Here is a 22,937-nt window from a genome sequence, read left to right as displayed (position 1 = left end):
TCATATAGATCTACTGATCTACATATCTATTTATCAAAACGTCGTAGAACATTTTATTTACCTTGTGTAACCTAATTGCTTCATATTAAAAACAATTTAATGTTCAGTTTTTTTATATTTACATATGGCTATATTACAACTTTAAATGTTTAAAACTGTACTTAAAATTAAATAATACATAATGACCATGAAAGTGATGATTGTATTAATAAACAGAAATTAGTACACACTGCTTAACTGATAGAAAAGGAGTGAAACTTAGTTTAATTTGATCTGATTTGATCCAACTCCATATATTTGTTAAAACTAATAATTACAGACTTAAACATAAAACAATTGACTAAATTATGATAGATTCTGCATATAAAAACACTAAACGAGCATGTTTACAATATTTATTTGCTTAAATAATGCACATTATGGAGGAAAGATTATATAGGAAAAGCAGCAGATATAAAATTTTCAGTGTAAAATCTGCATTTTATATGAATAGTTTAAAAAGAAAGCATCAATTCACAGTCTTTGAATCTGATCCAATTGATTATGTATTATAAGATATCAACAAATTTCCACTCAAAACTGAACTGAGTGGAAAATAAAACATTAAAAAAAAAACAGAACTGAGTAAATGGCATCAGAAATGACGATCTCTTTTAAATGTAAGAGTTGTTTTGATGGTTTGCCGCTAGTCGTCGCTACACATTTTGACCTCTTCTGCGCAAATTTTACTAACTGGAACTACTTCGCCAAAAAAGAAGTGAAATATCACTCCGCGTCACGTCCGCTCTTCTACCTGCATCACTTGTACAACTACCCACCATTCGAAATAACATGATATATAGTCCACTTTTAACATACGCGTGAAACCAATACACATTTTCTGTTATATCTATTACGCCAATTTACATCGTTCGGCATTAAATCTGACGAGTCCAGGGTCTAGTTTACATGTAACGAGAAGCGTGGAGGGATGAGACCGCGCTCGCATCCAGTCAAAGTACGTGTTTTCCCAACTGAGTTCAATGGATCTTGAGATAGTTGTACTTAGGTTGTGATGAAACCAAGATGGCGTGTAGTTCAGACAGAATGAACTGTGGTTAGCTGACGAGGAAAGAAAACATTGGAAACAAAGCGGGTTTTTTGTGCACGAAACGCTTATTATAAGGAAAGCGTGATCTTACATGGGACGTCCAGGACTCAGTTGAAAAGAACACATCCGCGATCATCCTCGAGTGTGTATGTGTGAGTGTGTGCTGGGATGGGCTGATCGAGGAGGCCTCAGAGCTACTGCCACCCTGAGACTGACCCTCCACCGAACAATAGACCCGTGGTCATCACACAAGAGCCCGAGAGACAGATAATAAACACACCGGCGCACTAATCACTGCGAGACGACACCGAAGAAGAAGAAGAACTCAGACGGAGTGAAAACATGTAAGACTGGTGCCCAGATTCATAACACTGATGGCTAAATGTATGTTGATTTAGCGCATGTGTTTATGTTTTAATAGATATAAGCGAGAAATAATGCCACACATCATATACCTGCGACCCGAGACATCTACACTATCTTACAGTCTTCACCCCTTGTTTGTGCGTTTACTCAACTCGGCCATTCTCTGAAAAATGGGTCCTAATGTTTGTCCCTGTTACTGGATTTATAATGAGTTTATGCCTTCATACAGTAGGATATTTTGAGATTCGTTATACTTTTGACGTATATCAGTCGTTTGTCCGATTTGGCGTGAGTCTGCTGACAAACGGCTGGTGAGGCTTTGTTTTGATCATTAGCCGGACAGCTAACCTGCTACTTCTATAAAAAACGCTTTATTAGCAATTCCCCAGTGCACATAATTACCCCAGAAAGTCGCAAAAGTGTAAATTAATCACATTTTAACGGTGTGTTTACTTCTATGTGTGTATTTGAAAGCTGTTGTCGAGTCTCACGCGGGTTGAGGCCGGTTAACCGGCTAAAGCTACAGGAAATTTGAGATTATGGCTCAAACCATGAGCTGTGTAACTTACACAAGAAAGCAGTTTTGACTATCATATGAATGTGTGTTATTTGTCTAATTCTAATGTCGTTTGTTTGGGTAGGCATCTTCCTAGGATTTGCGAGACTGTCACTGTCAGCAATGTTTTATTTATAACTTGTCTGTCACTAAATTGTCAGAAGTAAGCTACATCTAATTGAATAGCCGAACTTCATATAGTAAAAAGATAACTTGAACGAGACAGGTGGTGTTTTGGGTTATGTATGTGAATCTCATTAATCTATAATGAATAATCAGTTAAAACGAGAAGTTAATGGCATCGTTTTTAGGTTGGGAAATGAAGTGTGAACGTTTTTTGTCACGTGATCTTTTTGTTGTTTACACAACATGGAAGCTGCTAGTGCAGAAACCTTACAGTAGCTTAGTTCAATGAAATATTTCATATCAGGTATTTTGCTATTTTATAAGGTGCACATTTGATTAAACCAATGACTGTGTATACATACATAGGTTATTTATGTTTTCCAGATGAAGCCTAATGATCAGTGCTATCCTCCCCCATTTTGTCTGTTTTGAGACTGAGAGCTAGATAAAGTCAAAAGTAAGGGGGTTTCTGAAGTAAGAAAGGGTTTGGTGTTTCGTTAGAATAGTAATAAGGTGCATTTCCAGATGTGCTTCTAGAAACACGTTTCTGTTCTCCAATCGAGAATCAAACTGCTTGACAGAAGGTCTTTTTCCTTTGTGCTCTAAACTTCCCAATGAATTCAGTGCATGCATCATCAAGGTATTTTTGTCAGATTTATGTACTTCATTTAGATTTACTTTGACACGTATGCTTTTATGCTTTTTTTTTTAATATGGATACAGTGCTGGTGTCCATTAGGGTGAACTCTAAACTATTAAATATAGGGAATAAATGATATCATGGCCAATAGTGTCATCTGATCATGGTAATGTTTTAAAACATGAACTAACAAAGGATTATAAAATATATTTGACCCACAGAACCAGTCATAAGTCGCACTTGTATATTTGTAGCAATAGCCAACAATACATTGTAGGGGTCAAAATGATAAATTTTTCTTTTATGCCAAAAATCATTAGGATATTAAATAAAGATCATCATCCATGAAGATATTTTGTAAAATTCATACCATAAATATATATTTCCTCAATGGAGAGATTATTTATTCAGCTTTCCGATGCATAAATCAAAATTTAAAAAGAAACTGACTCTTATGACTTTTTTGTTGTTGTTTTTTTGGTCCAGGGTCACAAATAAATATATATCTCACATTAAGTAAAAACTAGGGATGCACGATATTGGATTTTGGCCGATATTCGATATGCCGATATTTTCAAAATAATTTTGGCCGATGCCGATACCGATATCGATATATATATACAAATATATACTGATATATTTAAACTTTAATTTTACTGAAGAGAAATCCATGTATCTCTTCTGTACTGATTCTACCATAAATTTATTATTTTACAAATGTAGACAGACATTTACATCTGAAAAACAGGTCAATTATTTCACTTGGAGAATATCGGTTTGGCTCATCGGCAGAAATATTCATATCGGCCGATACCGATAATGGTCATTTTAAGCTTTTATTGGCCGATACCGATATTGTGCCGATATTATCGTGCATCCCTAGTAAAAACAATGGATCTTGTTAATAAAACACTAGTGGAATGATTTCTGGGGTTGTAAGGCCACTCTTGCATAAAGTGTCCCATTCAGTGAGAATGATTTATGTGATTGAGTTTTAATCTGCTTGTGTTGTATAAAAGAAGGCCAATGTGATTGTATTTACTGTTGATTTAAGTGAACTTAAGCGTTTGGTTTGAATTGTGCTGTTTTCAGAGCGATGGATGGAGGGGAGGAGTTCGTTCCTCCGCCGGAGTGTCCAGTGTTTGAACCGTCATGGGAGGAGTTTGCCGATCCTCTGGGATATATCGCCAAAATCCGTCCAATAGCAGAAAAGTCTGGAATATGCAAGATTCGCCCACCACCTGTAATCATATCTGGCATTTATTGTGATGTTTCTCCAAACCTGTGTGACATTAAATCTGATTTACAACTAAAACAATGATATTTTGAAAAGCAGAGTGTGTTTTCTTTTGTCTATAGTATCAAAGTTAGTGCATAAAACTGTTCGGCTTGCAACTTTCTTCAAAATATCCTATTTTTTGTTCTTCAGTATATTCATTTTTGGGTAAAATATTGCCTTAAGGTTAGACCATTATGAAAATACTTCCATTTGGTTATTTAAACGGCCTTTTTCCATTGCAGGACTGGCAGCCACCGTTTGCAGTGGAGGTGGACAATTTCCGTTTCACACCACGTATTCAGAGACTCAATGAGCTTGAGGTCAGAGCTGCATCCTGCTGAACTCATCACCTGCTCGTCTTACTCCATGAAGCATGACCCACATGTTCTCATGCTGACTAAGCACTAACACATCTGTGTGTGGTTTTCTGTGTTTTTTTTTGTTGTTGCTCAGGCTGAGACACGAGTGAAGCTAAATTATCTGGACAGAATTGCCAAGTTCTGGGAGATCCAGGGATCCTCTCTGAAGATCCCCAATCTAGAGCGACGTATTCTCGATCTGTTCAGCTTGGCCAAGGTGAATACTGCAGTCTATTACAGATTTGATCATAAGTTTTTTTATGGAAGCAAGAATAGACGAGAGTATATCAACATAACTTTTACATACTTGAAATTAAACACGTGCCACAAAAATCACTGGAGAGACATGAAGGTTGGCATTGATGCGAGTCTGTAGTTCACATGTTGTGTGTCCTGTGTGGTAGATCGTGACAGAGGAAGGGGGTTTCGAGGCGGTGTGTAAGGAGAGACGCTGGGCACGCGTGGCACAGAAACTCGGTTATCCTCCTGGAAAAAACATTGGCTCTCTCCTGAGGTCGCACTATGAGAGGATCGTCTATCCGTTTGAGTTGTTCCAGTCTGGAGCCAGTTTACCGGTACAGAGTTTGAACATTTATCATTATTGCTCAAACTTTCACTTGTTGTAATTTGACATAAAAAAGGACATAAATGAGAATTGAGTTGATTAAATTACTGTTCGAAATTAAAGAAGCGAATCAACAGAAAGGAATGTGCATGTCTTGGTTTATTTGAATGTGATTATTATATATTCACAGTAATATTCTGTGGAGCAAGTAAATTCTTTTACAAATCTGAAGCTGACACGTGTGTGTTGTGCATGTTCAGCCATGTAAACCCAGGCTGTATGACACTGATGAGATCGACCGGGAATACAAACCCCACTCCATTCCTCTCCGCCAATCAGTCCCGCCGTCCAAGATTAGCAGTTATGGACGACGAGCCAATCGCCTCAAGCCTGAGGTGAGTGACATTTCTGGACCGGTTTTGGTTTGTCAGCTTGTTTTTTTTTTTTTTTTTTATGGATTTTATTGTGGTGTCATGAGCTCATTTAGTTTCACAGTATTTGATCAGCGTTGTTTTTTTATTTATTTAAAAAGCCCAATTTTTGGAAAAATGGAAAAAAATAAACCGCGCAGTGATTTTAAAAACAGCATAATTTAACGCGTAACGTTTACAGATAAATGCAATTTATATCAGTTATGTTAAAAATCAGTGTTTACATTTCATAAAACTCCCTATTAACAAAGATTTTATGAAATTGTTTTGAAATCAAGAAATCTTTATTTTTAGTTTAGTATTGATGACTGTAACCTTTGCTGTAAATGTATGAATAACTGTCCAGGGGTTAATGAATCCATCCATATGTGCTTCATCTGTTTTTCTGAGATGTATGAATGTTTTTGGGTCAGCACCATGCTTTCAAGGCGCTTCCCAGCATGCTTTGCTCCCTGTGCTGTAAAAAAAAAATTGTGTCCATCTTGCCCTCATCCCTCTATCACTTTCTGCTTTTCATTTGTTGTAAATACGCTTCGTCTCTTTAAGACCATTGGCCATAACTTTTTCATAACATCATAATGCATATCTCATCCCTTTCTTTTCAAAGATGCAGCCTTTTCCCAGCATTGATTTTGTGGGTGTTTGGCTTTTTAATTTGCCTGGCCATTACATTCGCTTGGTCAATGGATTCATAGCATTAGTGATGATAAACCTATCTGTAGTATCAGATAACCACAGACATCTTTATAGTCCAGAGTAGGGTAAAACCCTTCTGTGGTTACCCTATATATCCTCTCTATATATATTTAAAGGGATAACATTAGTCTTTTATAACTGCAGTAAGTGAAGATACCATGTTGTTAACTCCTCCCTTCTCGTCCTTGAATCAAACCCTTGTCTCTCTCTCTTAATATTTAGTTTGAAACAGTATGCTGTTGCTGTACATCCAAGTTCTAACAGAAAGAAAATGAAAATCCTTTCACTACCAGAAAAAAGTTTGGACTCCCTCGATTTTTGTTATAAATGAATGTGCTTGAATTCTTGAAGCAAGTTTTTTAGACTAATATATATTATGATAAATTACTTAAAAATATGTAACTACATTAATCTATTATTTCTTTGCATTTGTTGCAAGTTGGATCCAGATAATTTATGAAAAGTAGCCAAAAAACATCCCATAGTGCACCTGATGAAGTTGATTGGGAGAATGTATAGAGCGAGCAGAGAAAGAAACTCTGATGTAATATTGTTTGTGTTTGTTTACTATTATATTATTTTGATTACATAATTCCCATGCATCTACTTGTTATATCACAGTTTGTAAAAAATATTTAATAAGCGTGTCCAAACTTTTGACTGGTATCTTATATAAAATATAAAATGTTATTTTAAATCTGGAGCAAGTCATGGCGTCCGTTGAACAATCATGTGCAATGAAACAAATAAAACGGTTGGAAGTGAAACTGTACAACAGTTCAGACTAATGTGTGATGTTTTCAATCATACTTCAGACATTAAAAACCAAATGACACATTTTAGGTAAAGGCTACTGTCCCCTGATTGACTCTGTCCTGTCGCACATGGTTGTTGTGTTTTCCCTCTCTCTCTCTCTCTCTCTGGAATCCATTTTATTTGGTTGTTGTCTCCCCATGCAGGGTCCAGAGGATCCAACTCTCCACCCTCTTACAACTGGCTCGCAACACATCTCCTCGGTACTGCCTCGCTCTCTCTCGCTCCACTGTCCTTTACTTCCCTCACTTTCCTTCTTTGCTAATGTTCTCTCATGCTTTAGAAAACCTCTGTTTGACCTCTCGCTGTTGTTCACTCTTAACTGGGTGTCTGATTTCATGACTAAACTCATTTCTCATCTTTCAGCTCTTGTTTTTGCTCATCTCTTTGTCCATCCATCCCATCTTCCTCAGTGTCCCTCAGTCATCTAACACGTTTTACTCCGCTTGTTCAGTGCTGGCTTGCTTATATTACTCTTTGGTGGTGGACTGGTTACCTCACTCTGGGCTGCTGTTACTTCTAATCTAAGCTATATTCTGTTCTCACTGCTGTTCTCTTAATGGCTGGATCATGTTGTGTTCATTTTGCTACAAGTCAGAAATGAATTGTTTTTGCTTAATGCTAACACAGCAAATCATTGTTTTTATGACTAACAGGTTTCAGCAACAGAAAATAGAGAAACACTGGGATTGATGTGTTCGACAGACACATGTGTCCTTGCTAATGCATATTTGAGATATTTAGCAGTTAAGGCTGAGTGATATTTCACATATTTATGATGTATTTGCATCGATTTTACTGGTGATGTAAAACATGATCAATATTGCAGCTACTGAGACTGTCATTAGATCAGTTTTCCCAGGTATGAGAATATTAACATTTTAATGGCAACTCTTTAAAAAAAAAAATGGTAAAGTTCATTAATTTGAATTGGTAATTCAAATCATTTTCTACAAAGGGGTTCAAAAGTTTATTTCAATATATAATTTCAAAAGATTTGTTTCAAGTTGCCACCCAATTTTTCATGAAAGTCCCTGTGTTGATTTTTTTTAGTAAATTTTTTTTAGTGTAAATATATTTAAGTAAATATTGCCATTTATTATGTAAATGCTGTCTTGTCAGTATGGTAAATGCATATATAGATTTTGACATTTTGCATTGCACATTTTGAATATACTTGACAGCAGAGGCTATTTAATATTGAACTGATTAAAGTTATCTCAGAATAAATATTTAAATGTAGAGATTTATATAAAGGCCTAGTTTTATTACCCAGCGCTTTTAGCAGTGGATTGTTTCATAAGAGCCTTTGCCATTCAATATTAATTATCTTTGAGTAAATAATAGCTTTTTTCCTCTTAATAGCAGTCATGTCTGGCACAGAACTAACTTCATGCATGTTTGCTCTTGCTTTAACAGTCTGCAGTGATGTCTCAACCATTTCTGCTTTATATTGCTAAATCAATGCTTTTCAGTCCGTAGTAAAAAGTGAATATCCGGAACAGGCAGGCATCCCTCATGGAAAAGCTGTGTTTAGTGTAATGGCAGTCATGTTTCATCCTAAACCAGCTTTATACTGTGGCTTTTAGTGATGAAGACAGGGAAAGGACAACCCTCTCTCTCATACACATCCCCTCTGTTCCTGTAGTTCACTTACAGTCTTTCACTTACGCCCATTAGCCGGAGCCGACAGAGGAAGACATCGAGAAGAACCCTGAGCTGAAAAAGCTACAGATCTATGGGGCTGGACCAAAAATGATGGGGCTCGGTCTTGTACCTCGAGACAAGACTCGAAAGAAAGGTTTGTGTCTGTGGTTTTGATTTTGTTCTTTATAAATGTGTCATAAATGTTTGAAGTGTCACATTAATGCATCATCTCCAGATGAGCTGCCACAGACGGTAATAGTGCGGGACAGCGCTGCCAGTGCGTCTGTGAAGGATGAACCAGGAGAAACACCAGTCACTACATCAGATCCAGAGATTCCCCCACCACCCCCAAATCTCATTGTCAAGGAGGATGTTGTTGATGAGAAAAACCACACTGATGATCCTAATGACTCTGGTGATGAACCCTGCACCAAGATGACCATGAGACTCCGACGCAACCTCAGTAACCCACAGTTTGTGAGTTTTTGAGAAAGACGTATGAGATTAAGACTTGTCTTTTTTTAATCTGTCAGTAATTGGATTATAATGATCAGATTGGGATGGGTGTTGTAAATCTGACATAATCCATCAACAGGATAACTTAACCATGTAAACGTTGGAAAAGGTCAGATTCAAAAATACCTTGCACGCTTGCTAAATGCCATGATGCATATATTAGCATGCATCTTAGAAATTTGCATGTTTATTTTCATTATATGAGCTGGTGAGTGTAAGAGTATTTACAAAATATTTGCTCCGATAGCTCTTCTGACATGTGTCAGTTTTCTTTATAGACATGAAATAAAGCCAAAAATGACAGTTAAACTCATGGTAGTGCTAGTAATATTATTGTACTGATTCTGGATTGCGACTGGGCATTTTGTTTGGTATAGATGTAATGCACGTGTAAATGAGTATTATAAACCGAACTTTCAGAAATCTAAACTCGAATTGGATTTATATGGATTGATCATTTAGACCATTTCCACTCTGACTGATGTTATTTTAATATAAACCAACATACTAACAATTTTGCCAGCTTCAGACCAAAGCATGTGAGGTTTTGCATGCAATAACTGAAATCTCTGTCAGGTGGACTCGTTTGTGTGCCGGATGTGTGGACGCGGGGACGAGGATGAGAAGCTGATGCTGTGTGATGGGTGTGATGATAATTATCACACGTTCTGTCTGATACCTCCGCTCTCAGATCCACCCAAGGGCAACTGGCGCTGTCCCAAATGTGTAGCAGAGGTGAGAGACCACCTCCAAATAACTCTAGCATTATTCTATTGTGATATACAGGATATTTCAGTAGTTAAATGAATTTTGGTCAAATATGTCTGTTTGTGGAGTTAAAGCTTTTAAAATGATTGAATTGAATGGATATGTAATATATAAAACTCTAATACTTTCTAAATGCTGACTTCTATTTCTTGATCTAGCAATCAACCGTAAATATGTGTGTTATCTGTGCAGGAGTGTAAAAAGCCAACGGAGGCGTTTGGTTTCGAGCAGGCCACACGGGAGTATACATTACAAAGCTTTGGTGAGATGGCTGACACTTTTAAAGCCGACTACTTCAACATGCCTGTCCACGTGAGTGTGTTTCCTTCCTTTAATCAGTCTTCAACCCCACAGACGTACTGTACACATCTGAATCATTTCACTGAATCTGTTTCTTAGATGGTTCCCACAGAGCTGGTCGAGAGAGAGTTCTGGAGGCTGGTTAGTAGTATTGAAGAAGATGTAACCGTAGAATATGGTGCAGACATTCACTCGAAAGAATTCGGTAGTGGTTTTCCTGTCAACAACGGCAAGAAACACTTGTCAGATGAGGAAGAGGTTAGTTTTCTTTCTTTTTCTTTCATGGTTTTGGTTAAGAAGAGCAAATTAACGTCCTGTTCTTGTTGCAGGAATATGCCCGCAGCGGCTGGAATTTAAACGTTATGCCAGTGTTGGAGCAGTCAGTGTTGTGTCACATTAATGCCGATATCTCTGGCATGAAGGTGCCATGGCTGTATGTGGGCATGGTGTTCTCTGCTTTCTGTTGGCACATAGAGGACCACTGGAGCTACTCCATCAACTATTTACACTGGTAATGCATAGGGATTACTACAAGCTTTTGTACTGTAAGTGCAGTCTGATGCATCTTGGACAACGATGAAAGACTTTGGTCTTGGTTTCTCTCTTTTTTAGGGGTGAGCCCAAAACGTGGTATGGTGTGCCATCGTCTGCTGCAGAGAAGTTAGAGGAGGTGATGAAGAAACTCACACCTGAGCTGTTCGAGTTCCAGCCAGACCTGCTCCACCAGCTTGTCACCATCATGAACCCAAATATACTCATGACTCACGGAGTGCCGGTTTGTAACACACACACACACTATTATAATTAGCGTACTTAAGGTAATCAGGTTGCATCATTAATCCACTGCTATTTTAAGAATGTGAAATGAGGTCTGAAAAAAACACCCTATGATATTCTATAAAAGCTCTTTTTTTATTAAGTTAATTTGGCTTTTATGGCTGATTCCTGATGGCCTGACAATAAATAAAAAATATGATCTGTGCCCTGAATATATAGGTATTTTTACAGTTTATTGGGGGGGGGGGGGTTGTTTTTTTCCCCTGAAGTTTGGTTATTGTATTGTTTTTCTAAATGTGAACACACAAAAATGTTCTGTCTGAATATTGTTGCCTCATGTTTTGTGTGAATGGCCTTCAAAACGCTGATCTCAGTTCTTGATTGACAGGTGGTTCGGACCAATCAGTGTGCTGGGGAGTTTGTCATCACTTTTCCACGAGCTTATCACAGCGGATTCAATCAGGGATACAACTTCGCCGAAGCAGTAAACTTCTGCACTGCAGACTGGGTAAATAAATACAGCGTGCACACATGCATGCACCTTCATTTAAATCTTAATTATGCAAAGCAGTGTGGGTCAGAATAAACCACATCTTTGAGAAACTGCCCTTTAAATAGTCATCCTGTTGTTAGTTACTGAGGCTTTTGCTCTTCCTGTTTTTTCATGCTAGCTGCCCACAGGGCGCTCTTGTATTGAGCATTACCGGCGGCTGAGGCGCTACTGTGTGTTCTCTCACGAGGAACTCACCTGCAAGATGGCGGCCTGCCCAGAGAAGCTGGATCTGAACCTGGCAGCAGCCACGCACAGGGAAATGTTCATCATCGTACAGGAGGAGAGAAAACTACGCAAAGGCCTTCTGGAAAGGGTGAGCAGAGAAGATGTGCTTGCAGAAAGAAAAAAATAAAAACATCTGGAATTGGAGAATGACAATACTTGAGTGACTAAATAAATAACATCTAGAGCTAGTTTAATACAATGAATATGAGCGTGCTACATAAGTCTACCAGTGATCATGCCATCTGTGCTCTGCAGCTAGGAAGTTATTTAGCTGTTAGTTAGGTGTAGCTAAGTTTAATTGAAATTTGGATGCTTTACTAATTATAAAAATTGTTGTTTGAAACTCAAGTTGCTGGACTTTTTTTGATAGCTTTATTTTGTACCATGGTGTTATCTTTCAGGGAATAAAGGAAGCTGAAAGGGAAGCCTTTGAGTTGCTGCCTGATGATGAAAGGCAATGTGATAAATGTAAGACCACCTGTTTCCTCTCGGCCCTGGCGTGTTCGAACTGCCAAGAGCGTCTTGTGTGCCTCTACCATGCCCAGGACCTCTGCTCCTGCCCCAGTGAAAAACTCTACCTCAGGTAACCAGCACAGTGCCTGTTTGTAGGATCTGAATTTATTATCTTCTTAGCTACAGTTCAGGGATGTAACGATTCACTCAACTCACAATGCGATACGATTCACGATACTGATTTCACAATACGATTTTCTCATGATTTTTATTTTTATTTTTTGACAATGAGATTTGTTAAATTAAAATGAAAAGGTGTCCTTTTATTCTTTCTCAGATTACATGCTGTTTCGCGATGCAGTTAACATCTCAACCATGAATCTTCACATATTTTTGTTGCATGCATCGTTACATCTCTAATACAGATGTGCTCTGCCGGAAGTGTCTTATGTGCTTTTGGTCCCTTCTCTATAAAGGTATCGCTATACTCTGGATGAACTCTTGGCCATGTTGCATCGGCTGAAAGTTCGCGCTGAGTCTTTTGACTCCTGGGCCAACCGAGTGAAGGAAGCACTAGAGCAGGAAGAAGGAAACAAAATAGGTAAATGCACCTATCACAAACTCTGCATTTGTGAACCGTTCTTATTAGCCATTTTAATATTGTTGTGAACAATACAATACATACATTAAATACAACATTAACAAGTTAGCAAGCCCAAATTGCATGTTTTCTTCTGTCTTCAGACATTAAAGATCTGGAGGTTCTGAAAGGAGAGGCAGCTGACAAGAAGTTCCCAAATAATGAGCTGCTTCAGCGCCTCAACACAGTCTTCGTGGACATACACAAGTGTGAAAGCAGTAGCACAGAGCTCCTCAGCAACAGCCAGAGCAGGAGAATGAGTCTGGAGGAGCTGAGGACTCTGGTGGACACCATGCAGAACCTGCCCTGTGTTGTAAAACCGCTGGAGGAAGTGCAGGTAAGAAGGAGGGAAAATAGGCTAAAAAAAATATGGTATACAAAATATTTGGCCAGTGGCTTGAAAAAGTCCAATCACTGTCCCTTCTTTTGCAGGCGGTATTGCAGAAGATAGAGGAGTTTGACGCACGTGCTCAAGCTCTGGTTGACAGCACAAAGGGCGAGTGGAAGCAGGACTCTCCTCTACCCACAGCAGCAGAGATCCAGGCCCTGCTGGAGGAGGGAGCATCGCTGCCCGTGGTTGCCCCGGCATGTGAGCTCCTGAGCGGGCTGCAGGAGCAGGGTCGTTGGCTGGGAGAGGTCAGGCGGACGTTGGGGCCAGAGGGGAGCGAGGTGACTCTGGCTGTGCTTAGGAACCTGATGGAGTCAGGCTGTAACGTACCACAGAGCGTATCGGTGGAGACTGCCATGGCTGAGCTGCAAGAGCTGCTGACTATAGCCGAGCGCTGGGAGGAGAAGGCACAGATCTGTCTGGAGGACAGGTGAGCTGGTTCAGATGAGGGGCAGTGTCACTGTCAGTGCATCAATGCAGCCACAATCTTCAGCTCACAATTGTTTCTTGCGAGCAGGCAGAAGCACCATCTGTCGACGCTGGAGGCTATCGTGAACGAGGCTCAGCTAATACCAGTGCAGCTGCCGAACATCCTGTCCCTGCAGGCCTGTTTGAGCAGAGCTCGCGCTTGGGTTACTGATCTGGAGGAAATCCAGGTGAGAATAATTTAGCCAGTTTTGATTAAACTGGAATAGATGTTCTGTATAATGGTCAACAAGTATGATTTGGCCATTCTTAGTGAATATATCTTTATTGTTTCTGATTTCTCGCGGAAAAGAATGGTGAGCACTACCCCTGTCTGGATGATCTGGAGGGTTTGGTGGCCATTGGGCGGGACCTGCCGGTGAACATGGAGGAGCTGAAGCAGCTGGAACTGCAGGTGGCCAGCGCTCACTCCTGGAGAGAGAAGGCCAGCAAAACCTTCCTGAAGAAGAACAGTCAGCACAGTCTTCTGGAGGTGAAGAGACCCATCTACACTTTAGACTCTGAAATGTTATTCAAGGTTCCTCAGCAGAAATCATTATTTAGATTTACATGACCGTGTTCCACCTCCGCCTCTGTGTAGGTGTTGTGCCCATGTGTTGAGAAGAGCAAGAAGAGGGAGGAGAGCTCACTGGGTACAGAAGAAGATTCTGATGTCAATGTATTAGGCCTCACTGCTCAGGACCTCCGAGACCCAGGAGCTATTGTGAGTTACTGTTTACTCATAATGAGTGAATATACTGCAACAGACTGCTAGTTTGTCTACATCAGTGTAGGACACATTCTATTCCAAAACCTAGTGAGCTGCCTGCAGCAGCAGCCTTTAAAGGCATCATGAGTATGCTTCAGATGCAAAGACTGGTCTAAAAGGAAGCATTTAACTGCTTAGCTGTAAGCTGTGTCAATATGCTGATGATGAAAATTAATTGGAAATCGGAAACTAGAGTGGGACCAGCTTTAGGAAGCTGAAGCCGCTAACTATGTTTTGGAACACAGCCTAGAAAATAAAAAAAAAATTCTTTTCTCAACCTCATTCTAAGTTGATCAGGTTTTGGATACTTATGCAACTTTTATGTCATTAATATCAGGTGATGGCATTCAAAGAAGGGGAGCGTCAGGAGAAAGAGGCTCTGCTCCGCCTCCAGCAGGTGAATCTAACTAAACCCGGTGTGGAAAAAGGAACAAACGGTTATCAGAACGGCATCAAGACAGAAAGGACACAGAGTGACTCTATGGAGACAGACGTGCCACACAACTCGGACAGCACCTTGCTGCAGAATGGTGGCTCCGCCCCTTCTCTCACCTCTAGCCATTCAGTGTGTGTGTGCAATGACCCGCCCCGCCCCTTGCTTCACCGATGCCATCTGTGCAAAGACTGGTTCCACGGAGGTTGTGTGCCCTTCCCATCACTGCTGTGCTCCCCGGAAGCAAATCTTACAAAGCCCCTCTGCTGGTGGGACTGGAACACACGTTTCCTCTGTCCGCGGTGCCAACGGTCCCGGCGGCCTCGGCTGGAAACCATTCTTGCACTGCTGGTGGCGCTACAGAAGTTACCTGTACGCCTGCCAGAGGGAGAGGCGTTACAGTGTCTTACAGAGAGAGCCATTAACTGGCAGGGTCGAGCCAAACAGGCACTGGACACTCCAGAAGTACAGAGGGCGCTAGAGAGACTCCAACAAGTGGAGGAGGACATGAGCAGTATAAAAGAAGAAGAGCCAGAGGAGAAGAACACATGGAACGGGGATACTGTAATTGTGTTGTCTGACTCGGAGGAAACCGAAGATGGTGTTATTGATCTGACAGAGGATGTGAACTCGCCAAAAAAGAGTGAAGAGAAGGTTGCTAATGGTTCACAGGTGAGCAAGTCCAATTATAACATTTATGAAATCGAGCAAATGTAAAAATCTAGGCATCTTTTAAATTTTAGGCATTTTATAAAAACATACTTTTCTTCTTGTCCAGTCTGGCTGTCAGAATGGAGTCGCTAAGAATTCAGGCATTAATGACATTACAGGTTAGTTGCTTCAGTCATTCCCAAACCTCCCTGATACGAGTAATCAAGCTGTTTTTAATCATTTTAACCTATTGGCTGCTGTCTCTCGTCAGGGGTGGAGTCTCTGCTGTCTCTAGTGCCGTGTCTTAAAGGGCCGGTGATCGAGCTGACCACATCCACCAGAGCACAGCTGGAGGAGCTTCAGCTAGAAGTGGACCTGCTTGAGGTCACGCTGGACCAGACACACAGCATTCACCGGATCCTACAGGCGGCGTCGCAGCCGCCCCGTGAGGCCCTGCACACGCTCATACAGGTGAGAGCCAGACTATCAGACTTCTACTGTGAAAATCAGTTTTGGTACTCCCTAATTTATACATAAGTAGAATATGTAATATTGTGAAAGTCTTAATTCAGCCCATTTGGACTCATAATCGGGCTTGGCTCATTTGGTGTGTTTCAGATTGAGCTGCAGGAGCAGAGAAGCTCAGGTCATGGCAGCAAGTCAAAGGACTCCAGGAGGAAGAGAAAGAGCCAGAAAACAGAAAGCGAGGCTAAATCCACAGAGGCTTCTGAATGCAAGAAGACCAAATCTTCAGATCCACACACAGGTACACACTGGTCTCAAAACACATTTTATTTTTAACCATCAAATGCCTATGATCAGAAACAAACACACTTGTTGTTCTCTTGCAGATATTTTGATGATTTCCTGAAGCTGTGGAGGTGCAGATGATGTGAATGATAGGAGAAACACAGAGACAGAAAACGCAGGCCTCAGGCTCGTTTCCTCACATAATAAGCTCACAATCATTTTTTTTTTCAACCCATCAAGTGGATGCTCCGCCCCTACTAACCACTGCACTTTTTCTTCCCCTTTGCCTCTGTTCTCACCCCTGGTCCTGAACGGTGCACTGGCGCAGGCTGCAGATCTCTGGCTCTGCCCTGTGGTTTAACTGTCTGTCTCCACAATGTAGATGTACCAAACTGTTCTTAACACAAATGTGGTCTGCTGCATTATGCGACTCGTCCAGGTATTCACACAGACACACTTGATGACAGGCAGAAGGGGCGTTTAGCAGGAGACTGGCATCGCTGCCATAAGGAAACCCGTATTCTTTTTGTACCGAATCTGACATTTTGTCAGGGAGATTCAACATTGTGAATAAACTAGTATAATATTTTGAAAGTGTGATGGAAAATCAAAGGCATTTATGTTCTGGTGCTACTTTCCTAAGATGCATAGTCCTTTCTCTCTTTTCCACTTCCTCTGAGTTTTGCTGTCTTCATTGTCATTTCCTTTCAGTGATTCTGTCCTCTCTTTAAAGCGACCTGCTCTCTACCCTTCGTCCTCTTCACAGAACTGTACAAAATCTCTTTAACGCCCTTTATCTCCATCTTTTGATGCTGGGGTTCTAATAATTCTATTATTATTCTATTATTATTATTATTGGTATTGCTATTCCAGACACGCATTGGTCGTGAGTTTGTGTATAAACGTTTTCATTTCAATGTTGCCTTTGTTTCTTTTCACTCTTGTTAGAAAATAAAAGTTTAGACTTGTTTTAGGAATCCGTTTCATTATTTAGCCAGTTATTATAAACTCAGTTTATCTGAAGTGTTTTTTTAAGAAGGGTGTTTAGGAATTTCAGAAGTCCTGTTAACAGTGTGCCTGTGTTTGGGTAGGACACTCATTCACACGGTGAGATCTACAAAAACAATCAACTAAAGGAAAAAGTGTCATAGTAAAGTAAAAAAATATATTGTCTTGGAAATAAAAGGTTTCCAAGACAAATCAGCTATCAAACATAGTACATGGCTAGAAATATTTAAATCTAAAAAAAACAAAAAGACAATCTATGTAGTCCCTTTTTCATTTTAAATGATAAACAAATGACTTAAAAAAAAAAAATGAATATAAGTGTGAGCGTGATACTGAAATTAGGGTCTAATTAGAATAGTGAAAACTGTGTGATTAAAAATGTATAACGATTGCATTTTGTGCAAACTGATCAGTTACAGGAGCATCTGTTTCACTTTGTCACATCTTGGTCTTGGAGTGCAAACTGTTTGTGCAAGTTCAAGAATCCTGCCTTTCAAGAAGACCGTCCAGAAGCTTCTCACACATGTAGAGACATCGAGGAACATGGAAGAACCCTGGACAAACATTAGAGTGAACGTGTCTGATCAAATACATCAACTTTCAAATTAAAACTTTAAGCAGTGATGCATTCAATTGATCAAATATAAGGAGTTGCATTTATGCATATCTGTTTTCAGCATTAGTAATAAGCAGCAAATCAGCATATTAGAATCATTTCTAAAGGCTCATTTGACATTAATATCCAAACCACTTGCCATGTTCCTCGTCAGAAAACTTGAGCAAAGAATGAAAAAGATGAAGGATCTGAACTCACTGTGATTACTCCAGATGAAATCATGGCTGAAGGTGTGGTCATAGATCAGCTTGAAGCGGTCCAGCAGCTGAGGCTCTCCTCTGTGACTGTAGGCCATCAGGAAGTTTGGCCTCACGAGCTTCAGTGAGGCCACCACAACTTCATACTCCACTCTTAACTACACACACACACACACAACAAAAGACATACATTAAAACATGACACAGACCCTGCTCTCACACTGAATCACAGATCTAATCTGACCTGAGTCGGACAATGACTGTCTACATCCAGGAAGTAGAAAAGGCCACCATGTTGTTTGTACCATCCGGTGTGGAACGGGATCTTCATGAACTTATCCACTGCTGTCTTCTGCAGCTGCAAGTTTTCTTTTTTTTCAGCACGTACTGCAGCAGGAACCAGCAGACAGCCTCCAGAGCGTGACCTAGAGAGACGCCACTGAGAGTAACAGACGCTGGATTTCTGAGGAAAGTGCCAGTGAGGTTGGATTTATCAGACAGAGATAAACAAGCTAACAAACCATTCCTGAGGATGCTTTATTCATATTGTAATCAAGTCGTCACTGATCCTGTTGTATTCTGAAATGATCATTTACCAGGGTTTAAATGCTCTTGACAGCCAGGAAGCTCCTCTCCATTCAGTGTGACATTTTCTAAAATGTCAGAGTTTCCAAAAAGGTCAGAGTTCGTTTCTCCCAGGACGGTAGGTGGAGATTATTATACAAAGTGCTCCTAGTGACGTACATAGAGATGGGCAAAAGATTTGAAATCTATAACGACTCGTTTCAGCGATTCAGAGTCGACTCCTTACTTTAGAAGCCAATAACTTTATAAATCGTGTACTTTTTGGTTTAATTACTTTGCACATTGTTTACACAGATGGACAGCTACATCATACACTTGATACAGGTAATTTTTGATTTCCCATCTGTGTGGCTCTTTAAATAAATATAGTGAAATACTGTTAACCCCATCAATTAAAATATGAATAATTTCACCTGTGTTCTTCATCATGGGAATATTTCAGCCAGAAATCCACGACTCTGTCCGGTTCAGTCCGGATCCTCTCTCGATACTGTCCCAGCAACGCTGCAGTCTTTGTTCCTTAAAATAAAAGTGAGGCTTTAGGGTCATGTATGATGGCTGTTTTATAGAAGGACTAATAACGTTTGAATATGTCATTGCAGTAGTGATGTAAACAACTGACCCTTGATCTTTGTCAATGAATCAGAGTTTACTATCCATATACTAGCTTTATTTCTCTTCTGTCAGATGTGTATCATACACCTGAAACGTTTGCATAATCAATAACTCAATAACAAATTTCTCCTAAATAAGCATTTACCTTTACATGAAGCAATGTGTTTTTGATAAGCTTTTTATGTATGAGCATCTTAACCAATTAGAAAACTACAACAGAACAAATCAAAACATTAAAGCTATTTTTATTTTTTATTATTAATTTTCAATTCCATCAGATGCCTTTACTGACAAAAAAACTGCTTACAGCAGCTTTACTATTTAGACTAAATTATAACTTTATCTTACAAAAATACTTTGTATGTAAACGTTAAACAGACAATATTAAAAAGCTTGCGTGCATTTCTATGCCTTAAAAATGTAAACTCAATTCCATAATGAAATAAATAGAAGTAAAGAAAAATAGCAGCCACTGTCAGTCGTTCAGGTCATGTACTAAACACAAGCTTTGGTTAGTGCATCATTAACATTATCTGCTAGACGAACTAACTTGTAGCTTTTAGAAGTAAGTTAAATGTGACGGTAGCAGGGTTGCCAACTCTCACGCATCTGGCGTGACAGGACTTCAGCGTGAGATTGACGCTGAATAGCGTGAGTGTCACGCCAGATGCGTGAGAGTTGGCAACCGAAGTGTTTGCTGTCTCTCAACAAAAGTTTAATTTGTGGAACTGTTTTGTTTAAGCTCTGATAGCTGATGAAGATATTACTGTTAACTCTACACATTGCGTGCCAACTTAAAGAGAAACACAATGTCATGTCAAAACTTGCGTTCCCTCGGCATTTCACTGCTTGTAAAGGACTTCATTATGAAGTTATTTTTGATTCAAAACAACTGAACACCTGTGGCAGTGCGATTTGTAGTTGTAAAGAAAAGCCACACGTGTATCAGTAAATTTGAAGTCACAGAGAGAAATGTTTTAAGAGTTGCAAACCTGTATATTTTTTTTTCTCTCCCACAAACACAACACAACAGTTACACCTTCTCAAATTCTTCATTGCAGGTGCACAAATCATATTCTACAAATCACACCTTTAGAAACTCGTACGCTCACATTTTTGAAAACGCATTTACACACCTGCATCAAGAAATGTGAAGTCGTGGAGAAATGTTGAACATCCGCAAATCAGTACGTGAATTCATCAAATGAGAGTTGCACACTTGTAGAATATTTTCTCAGAAATGTCTTGTATATTTTTCTAAAACAGACACAAAGTACATAATTACATCTGCTTGAATCTGCTGCGATGAATCTCAAACACTGTTTTTCGCTTTCAAGCGACAAGTTTCGCGCTCTCCCTTTTGCACCGAGATATTTGGTTCAAAAGTGATTTGTGCATCTGTAGAGGTAGTGGGCGGGACTGTTTAGAGATTAGAGAATTTCAGCCAATCAGAAGAGCTACTTTGGCTTATTGCTGAGCATAGACTCATGGTGTCATATTCACATTGTTTTTCATGTCAAATAGTTTATCCATAATGTTAGACCATTGCTATAAAATAATAGTTTTGTGCTTAATATAGAAAAGGCAGTTTTGATTTTGTTGTAAAAAAATAAAAATGCTAAATGATGCTTGGCTTATTTGGGCTCTGATAAATCTTTCTCTGGTAGTCCATCATCTGTGCTCTTGCTGTTGTGAAACGTGTCCATCTTGGAGGCTGAGGAGAAATTACTGCGAGGACCTGTCATTGACGCAAGGTACTGTAAGGATCATATAAAGGACAAAATGTTGAAACATGACATCCTGCCATAATATATAAATAACCATTGCTTATACCACTATGCAACTTTTGCTTTTTATTTATTTTTATCAGTGAGTGGTATCACTTTGACAGCAGGATAAAGAAACAATTAAAGAAGAGTGGCAAGCCATTGGAGAGTCATCTACAGGAGTCATGCTGTTAAGAAATAACCAAGTCATGGTGTTAATAAATATTTATTTTTTTTAACAACAATATTGTCTCTTTCTTTTAAATGACCCTTGGAACTTTAGAAAAGGGTTAAATTGTGTTTGTCTTCATAAAATGCTATGTAGGACATGTTTTGTTGCTGTATGACGAGCAATTGTGAATTGTACAGCAAATATTTCATTTAAGATCCAACTCAACTCAACTTTTATTTATAAAGCACTTTCAAAACCATTAGAATGGACCAAAGTGCTGTCCATAAGTAGGCTGATCACTAAAATACATACCAACAATAAGTTACATTAAAAACAAGACACAAGAAAATCAAACCACAAATCACTCACAGTTCTCAGACCTAATCAAACGCCAAAGGCTTGATTAAATAAATAAGTCTTCAATTCCTTTTTAAAAATATCCATGCCATCCATCCATATGTTTACACAGTACTGTTTGTCTAATGGCCTGAATATGGTTAATATCTGAATATAACTTAATATAAATTCACAACATCATATATCAGTCAGTCTCCTTTATATATAAACAGTTTATAAATAAATATAAATAATACATTTTACAGTAGGTCATAGGTCTGCAGCCTCCCCCTACTGGACGCATGTGGAACAACAGGGGCGTAAAACTGCTTGGGGCGTATATCTACCGACTACGATTCCCAAGCCTCCACCTACTCAGAACGAGCCAAAGTAGCTCTTCTGATTGGCTGAAATTCTCTAATCTCTAAACAGTCCCGCCCACTACCTCTACAGATGCACAAATCACTTTTGAACCAAATATCTCGGTGCAAAAGGGAGAGCGTGAAACTTGTTGCTTGAAAGCGAAAAACAGTGTTTGAGATTCATCGCAGCAGATTCAAGCAGATGTAGTTATGTACTTTGTGTCTGTTTTAGAAAAATATACAAGACATTTCTGAGAAAATATTCTACAAGTGTGCAACTCTCATTTGATGAATTCACGTACTGATTTGCGGATGTTCAACATTTCTCCACGACTTCACATTTCTTGATGCAGGTGTGTAAATGCATTTTGCACCACATTCACTGCAGCAATTGTTTCAAAAATGTGAGCGTACGAGTTTCTAAATGTGTGATTTGTAGAATATGATTTGTGCACCTGCAATGAAGAATTTGAGAAGGTGTAACTGTTGTGTTGTGTTTGTGGGAGAGAAAAAAAGTATACAGGTTTGCAACTCTTAAAACATTTCTCTCTGTGACTTCAAATTTACTGATACACATGTGTGGCTTTTCTTTACAACTACAAATCACACTGCCACAGGTGTTCAGTTGTTTTGAATCAAAAATAACTTCATACTTCATAATCACTCACCTGTTTTTCCAGATGAATAAAACAACCCTTCTATACTTGATTGTTTTTAAATCGATCGTCTTTTTTAGTGACAGTGAAAATAAAGGCGCTGTTAAATCCTCAATTTCTGCAGAGACAGTGAAAACGGCGCATCATATGACCAGCATCCAGACAGCTGCTCCTGTTTATTCCGCTTGTCCCTGCTCATCCAATCACAGCGCAGGAGAACAGGCGAGGGTGTGTTTAGTGGGTTCGTGTCAGCGCTACACTTGCGCAGCACGCATTAATTTCGCAAGCGCTGCTACAGATTGAAATCTGCGCAAACAGAGCGTCTTTTCACAATCGTTTTATTGTAAATACAGGTAGAGTGACATCAG

The 22,937-nt window shown here is 39.4% G+C and overlaps 2 protein-coding genes across 4 annotated transcripts; one reads left to right on the top strand and one right to left on the bottom strand.

Annotated features, from left to right (window-relative positions):
* The first annotated feature begins 974 nt into the window (after positions 1–974).
* LOC113070734 (lysine-specific demethylase 5C-like) lies at positions 975–16,853 on the top strand. 2 transcript variants are annotated; one of them, XM_026244150.1, is made up of 28 exons: positions 975–1,434; positions 3,871–4,021; positions 4,300–4,377; positions 4,511–4,633; positions 4,821–4,991; positions 5,242–5,376; positions 7,068–7,124; positions 8,602–8,722; positions 8,804–9,045; positions 9,661–9,819; positions 10,045–10,164; positions 10,252–10,410; positions 10,482–10,663; positions 10,765–10,927; positions 11,318–11,437; positions 11,601–11,795; positions 12,109–12,290; positions 12,637–12,761; positions 12,905–13,137; positions 13,233–13,618; positions 13,706–13,844; positions 13,967–14,146; positions 14,255–14,377; positions 14,760–15,527; positions 15,634–15,685; positions 15,778–15,977; positions 16,125–16,272; positions 16,358–16,853. In XM_026244150.1, the coding sequence occupies exons 2-28, from the start codon at positions 3,875–3,877 to the stop codon at positions 16,375–16,377; spliced, it is 4,728 nt and encodes a 1,575-aa protein (XP_026099935.1). In that variant the 5' UTR covers positions 975–1,434; positions 3,871–3,874; the 3' UTR covers positions 16,378–16,853. The 2 variants fall into 2 exon arrangements, with proteins under 2 accessions (XP_026099935.1, XP_026099936.1); XM_026244151.1 differs by lacking the exon at positions 7,068–7,124.
* LOC113070735 (N-acylglucosamine 2-epimerase-like) lies at positions 16,482–22,735 on the bottom strand. 2 transcript variants are annotated; one of them, XR_003279986.1, is made up of 5 exons: positions 22,582–22,735; positions 19,076–19,181; positions 18,322–18,502; positions 18,079–18,235; positions 16,482–17,818 (listed from the first exon to the last, which is right to left on the bottom strand). XR_003279986.1 is itself a non-coding variant. In XM_026244152.1 (3 exons), exons 1-3 carry the CDS (start codon positions 18,406–18,408, stop codon positions 17,742–17,744), a joined length of 321 nt encoding a protein of 106 aa, XP_026099937.1. In that variant the 5' UTR covers positions 18,409–18,913; the 3' UTR covers positions 16,482–17,741. The 2 variants fall into 2 exon arrangements, 1 of the variants encoding a protein (XP_026099937.1); XM_026244152.1 differs by lacking the exons at positions 19,076–19,181; positions 22,582–22,735 and having other exon boundaries at positions 18,322–18,913.
* Positions 22,736–22,937: the final 202 nt, after the last annotated feature.

This window comes from Carassius auratus, unplaced genomic scaffold (assembly GCF_003368295.1).
Source record: "Carassius auratus strain Wakin unplaced genomic scaffold, ASM336829v1 scaf_tig00005214, whole genome shotgun sequence".
In the NCBI taxonomy this organism is placed as follows: domain Eukaryota; kingdom Metazoa; phylum Chordata; class Actinopteri; order Cypriniformes; family Cyprinidae; genus Carassius; species Carassius auratus.
The sequence above is the reverse complement of the archived record's forward strand: the minus strand, read 5'-3'. Positions and strand labels throughout refer to the sequence as shown.

Excerpts from the sequence above, each read along its gene's own strand:
- LOC113070734 (XM_026244150.1), top strand. The coding sequence starts at position 3,875 with ATGGATGGAGGGGAGGAGTTCGTTCCTCCGCCGGAGTGTCCAGTGTTT. Across the intron at positions 11,796-12,108 it reads GCAAAGGCCTTCTGGAAAGG|GGAATAAAGGAAGCTGAAAG; the intron begins GTGAGCAGAGAA and ends GTTATCTTTCAG. Across the intron at positions 14,378-14,759 it reads TCCGAGACCCAGGAGCTATT|GTGATGGCATTCAAAGAAGG; the intron begins GTGAGTTACTGT and ends CATTAATATCAG.
- LOC113070735 (XM_026244152.1), bottom strand. The coding sequence starts at position 18,408 with ATGAAGATCCCGTTCCACACCGGATGGTACAAACAACATGGTGGCCTT. Across the intron at positions 18,236-18,321 it reads ACAGTCATTGTCCGACTCAG|TTAAGAGTGGAGTATGAAGT; the intron begins GTCAGATTAGAT and ends GTGTGTGTGTAG. Across the intron at positions 17,819-18,078 it reads TTTCATCTGGAGTAATCACA|GGTTCTTCCATGTTCCTCGA; the intron begins GTGAGTTCAGAT and ends ATGTTTGTCCAG.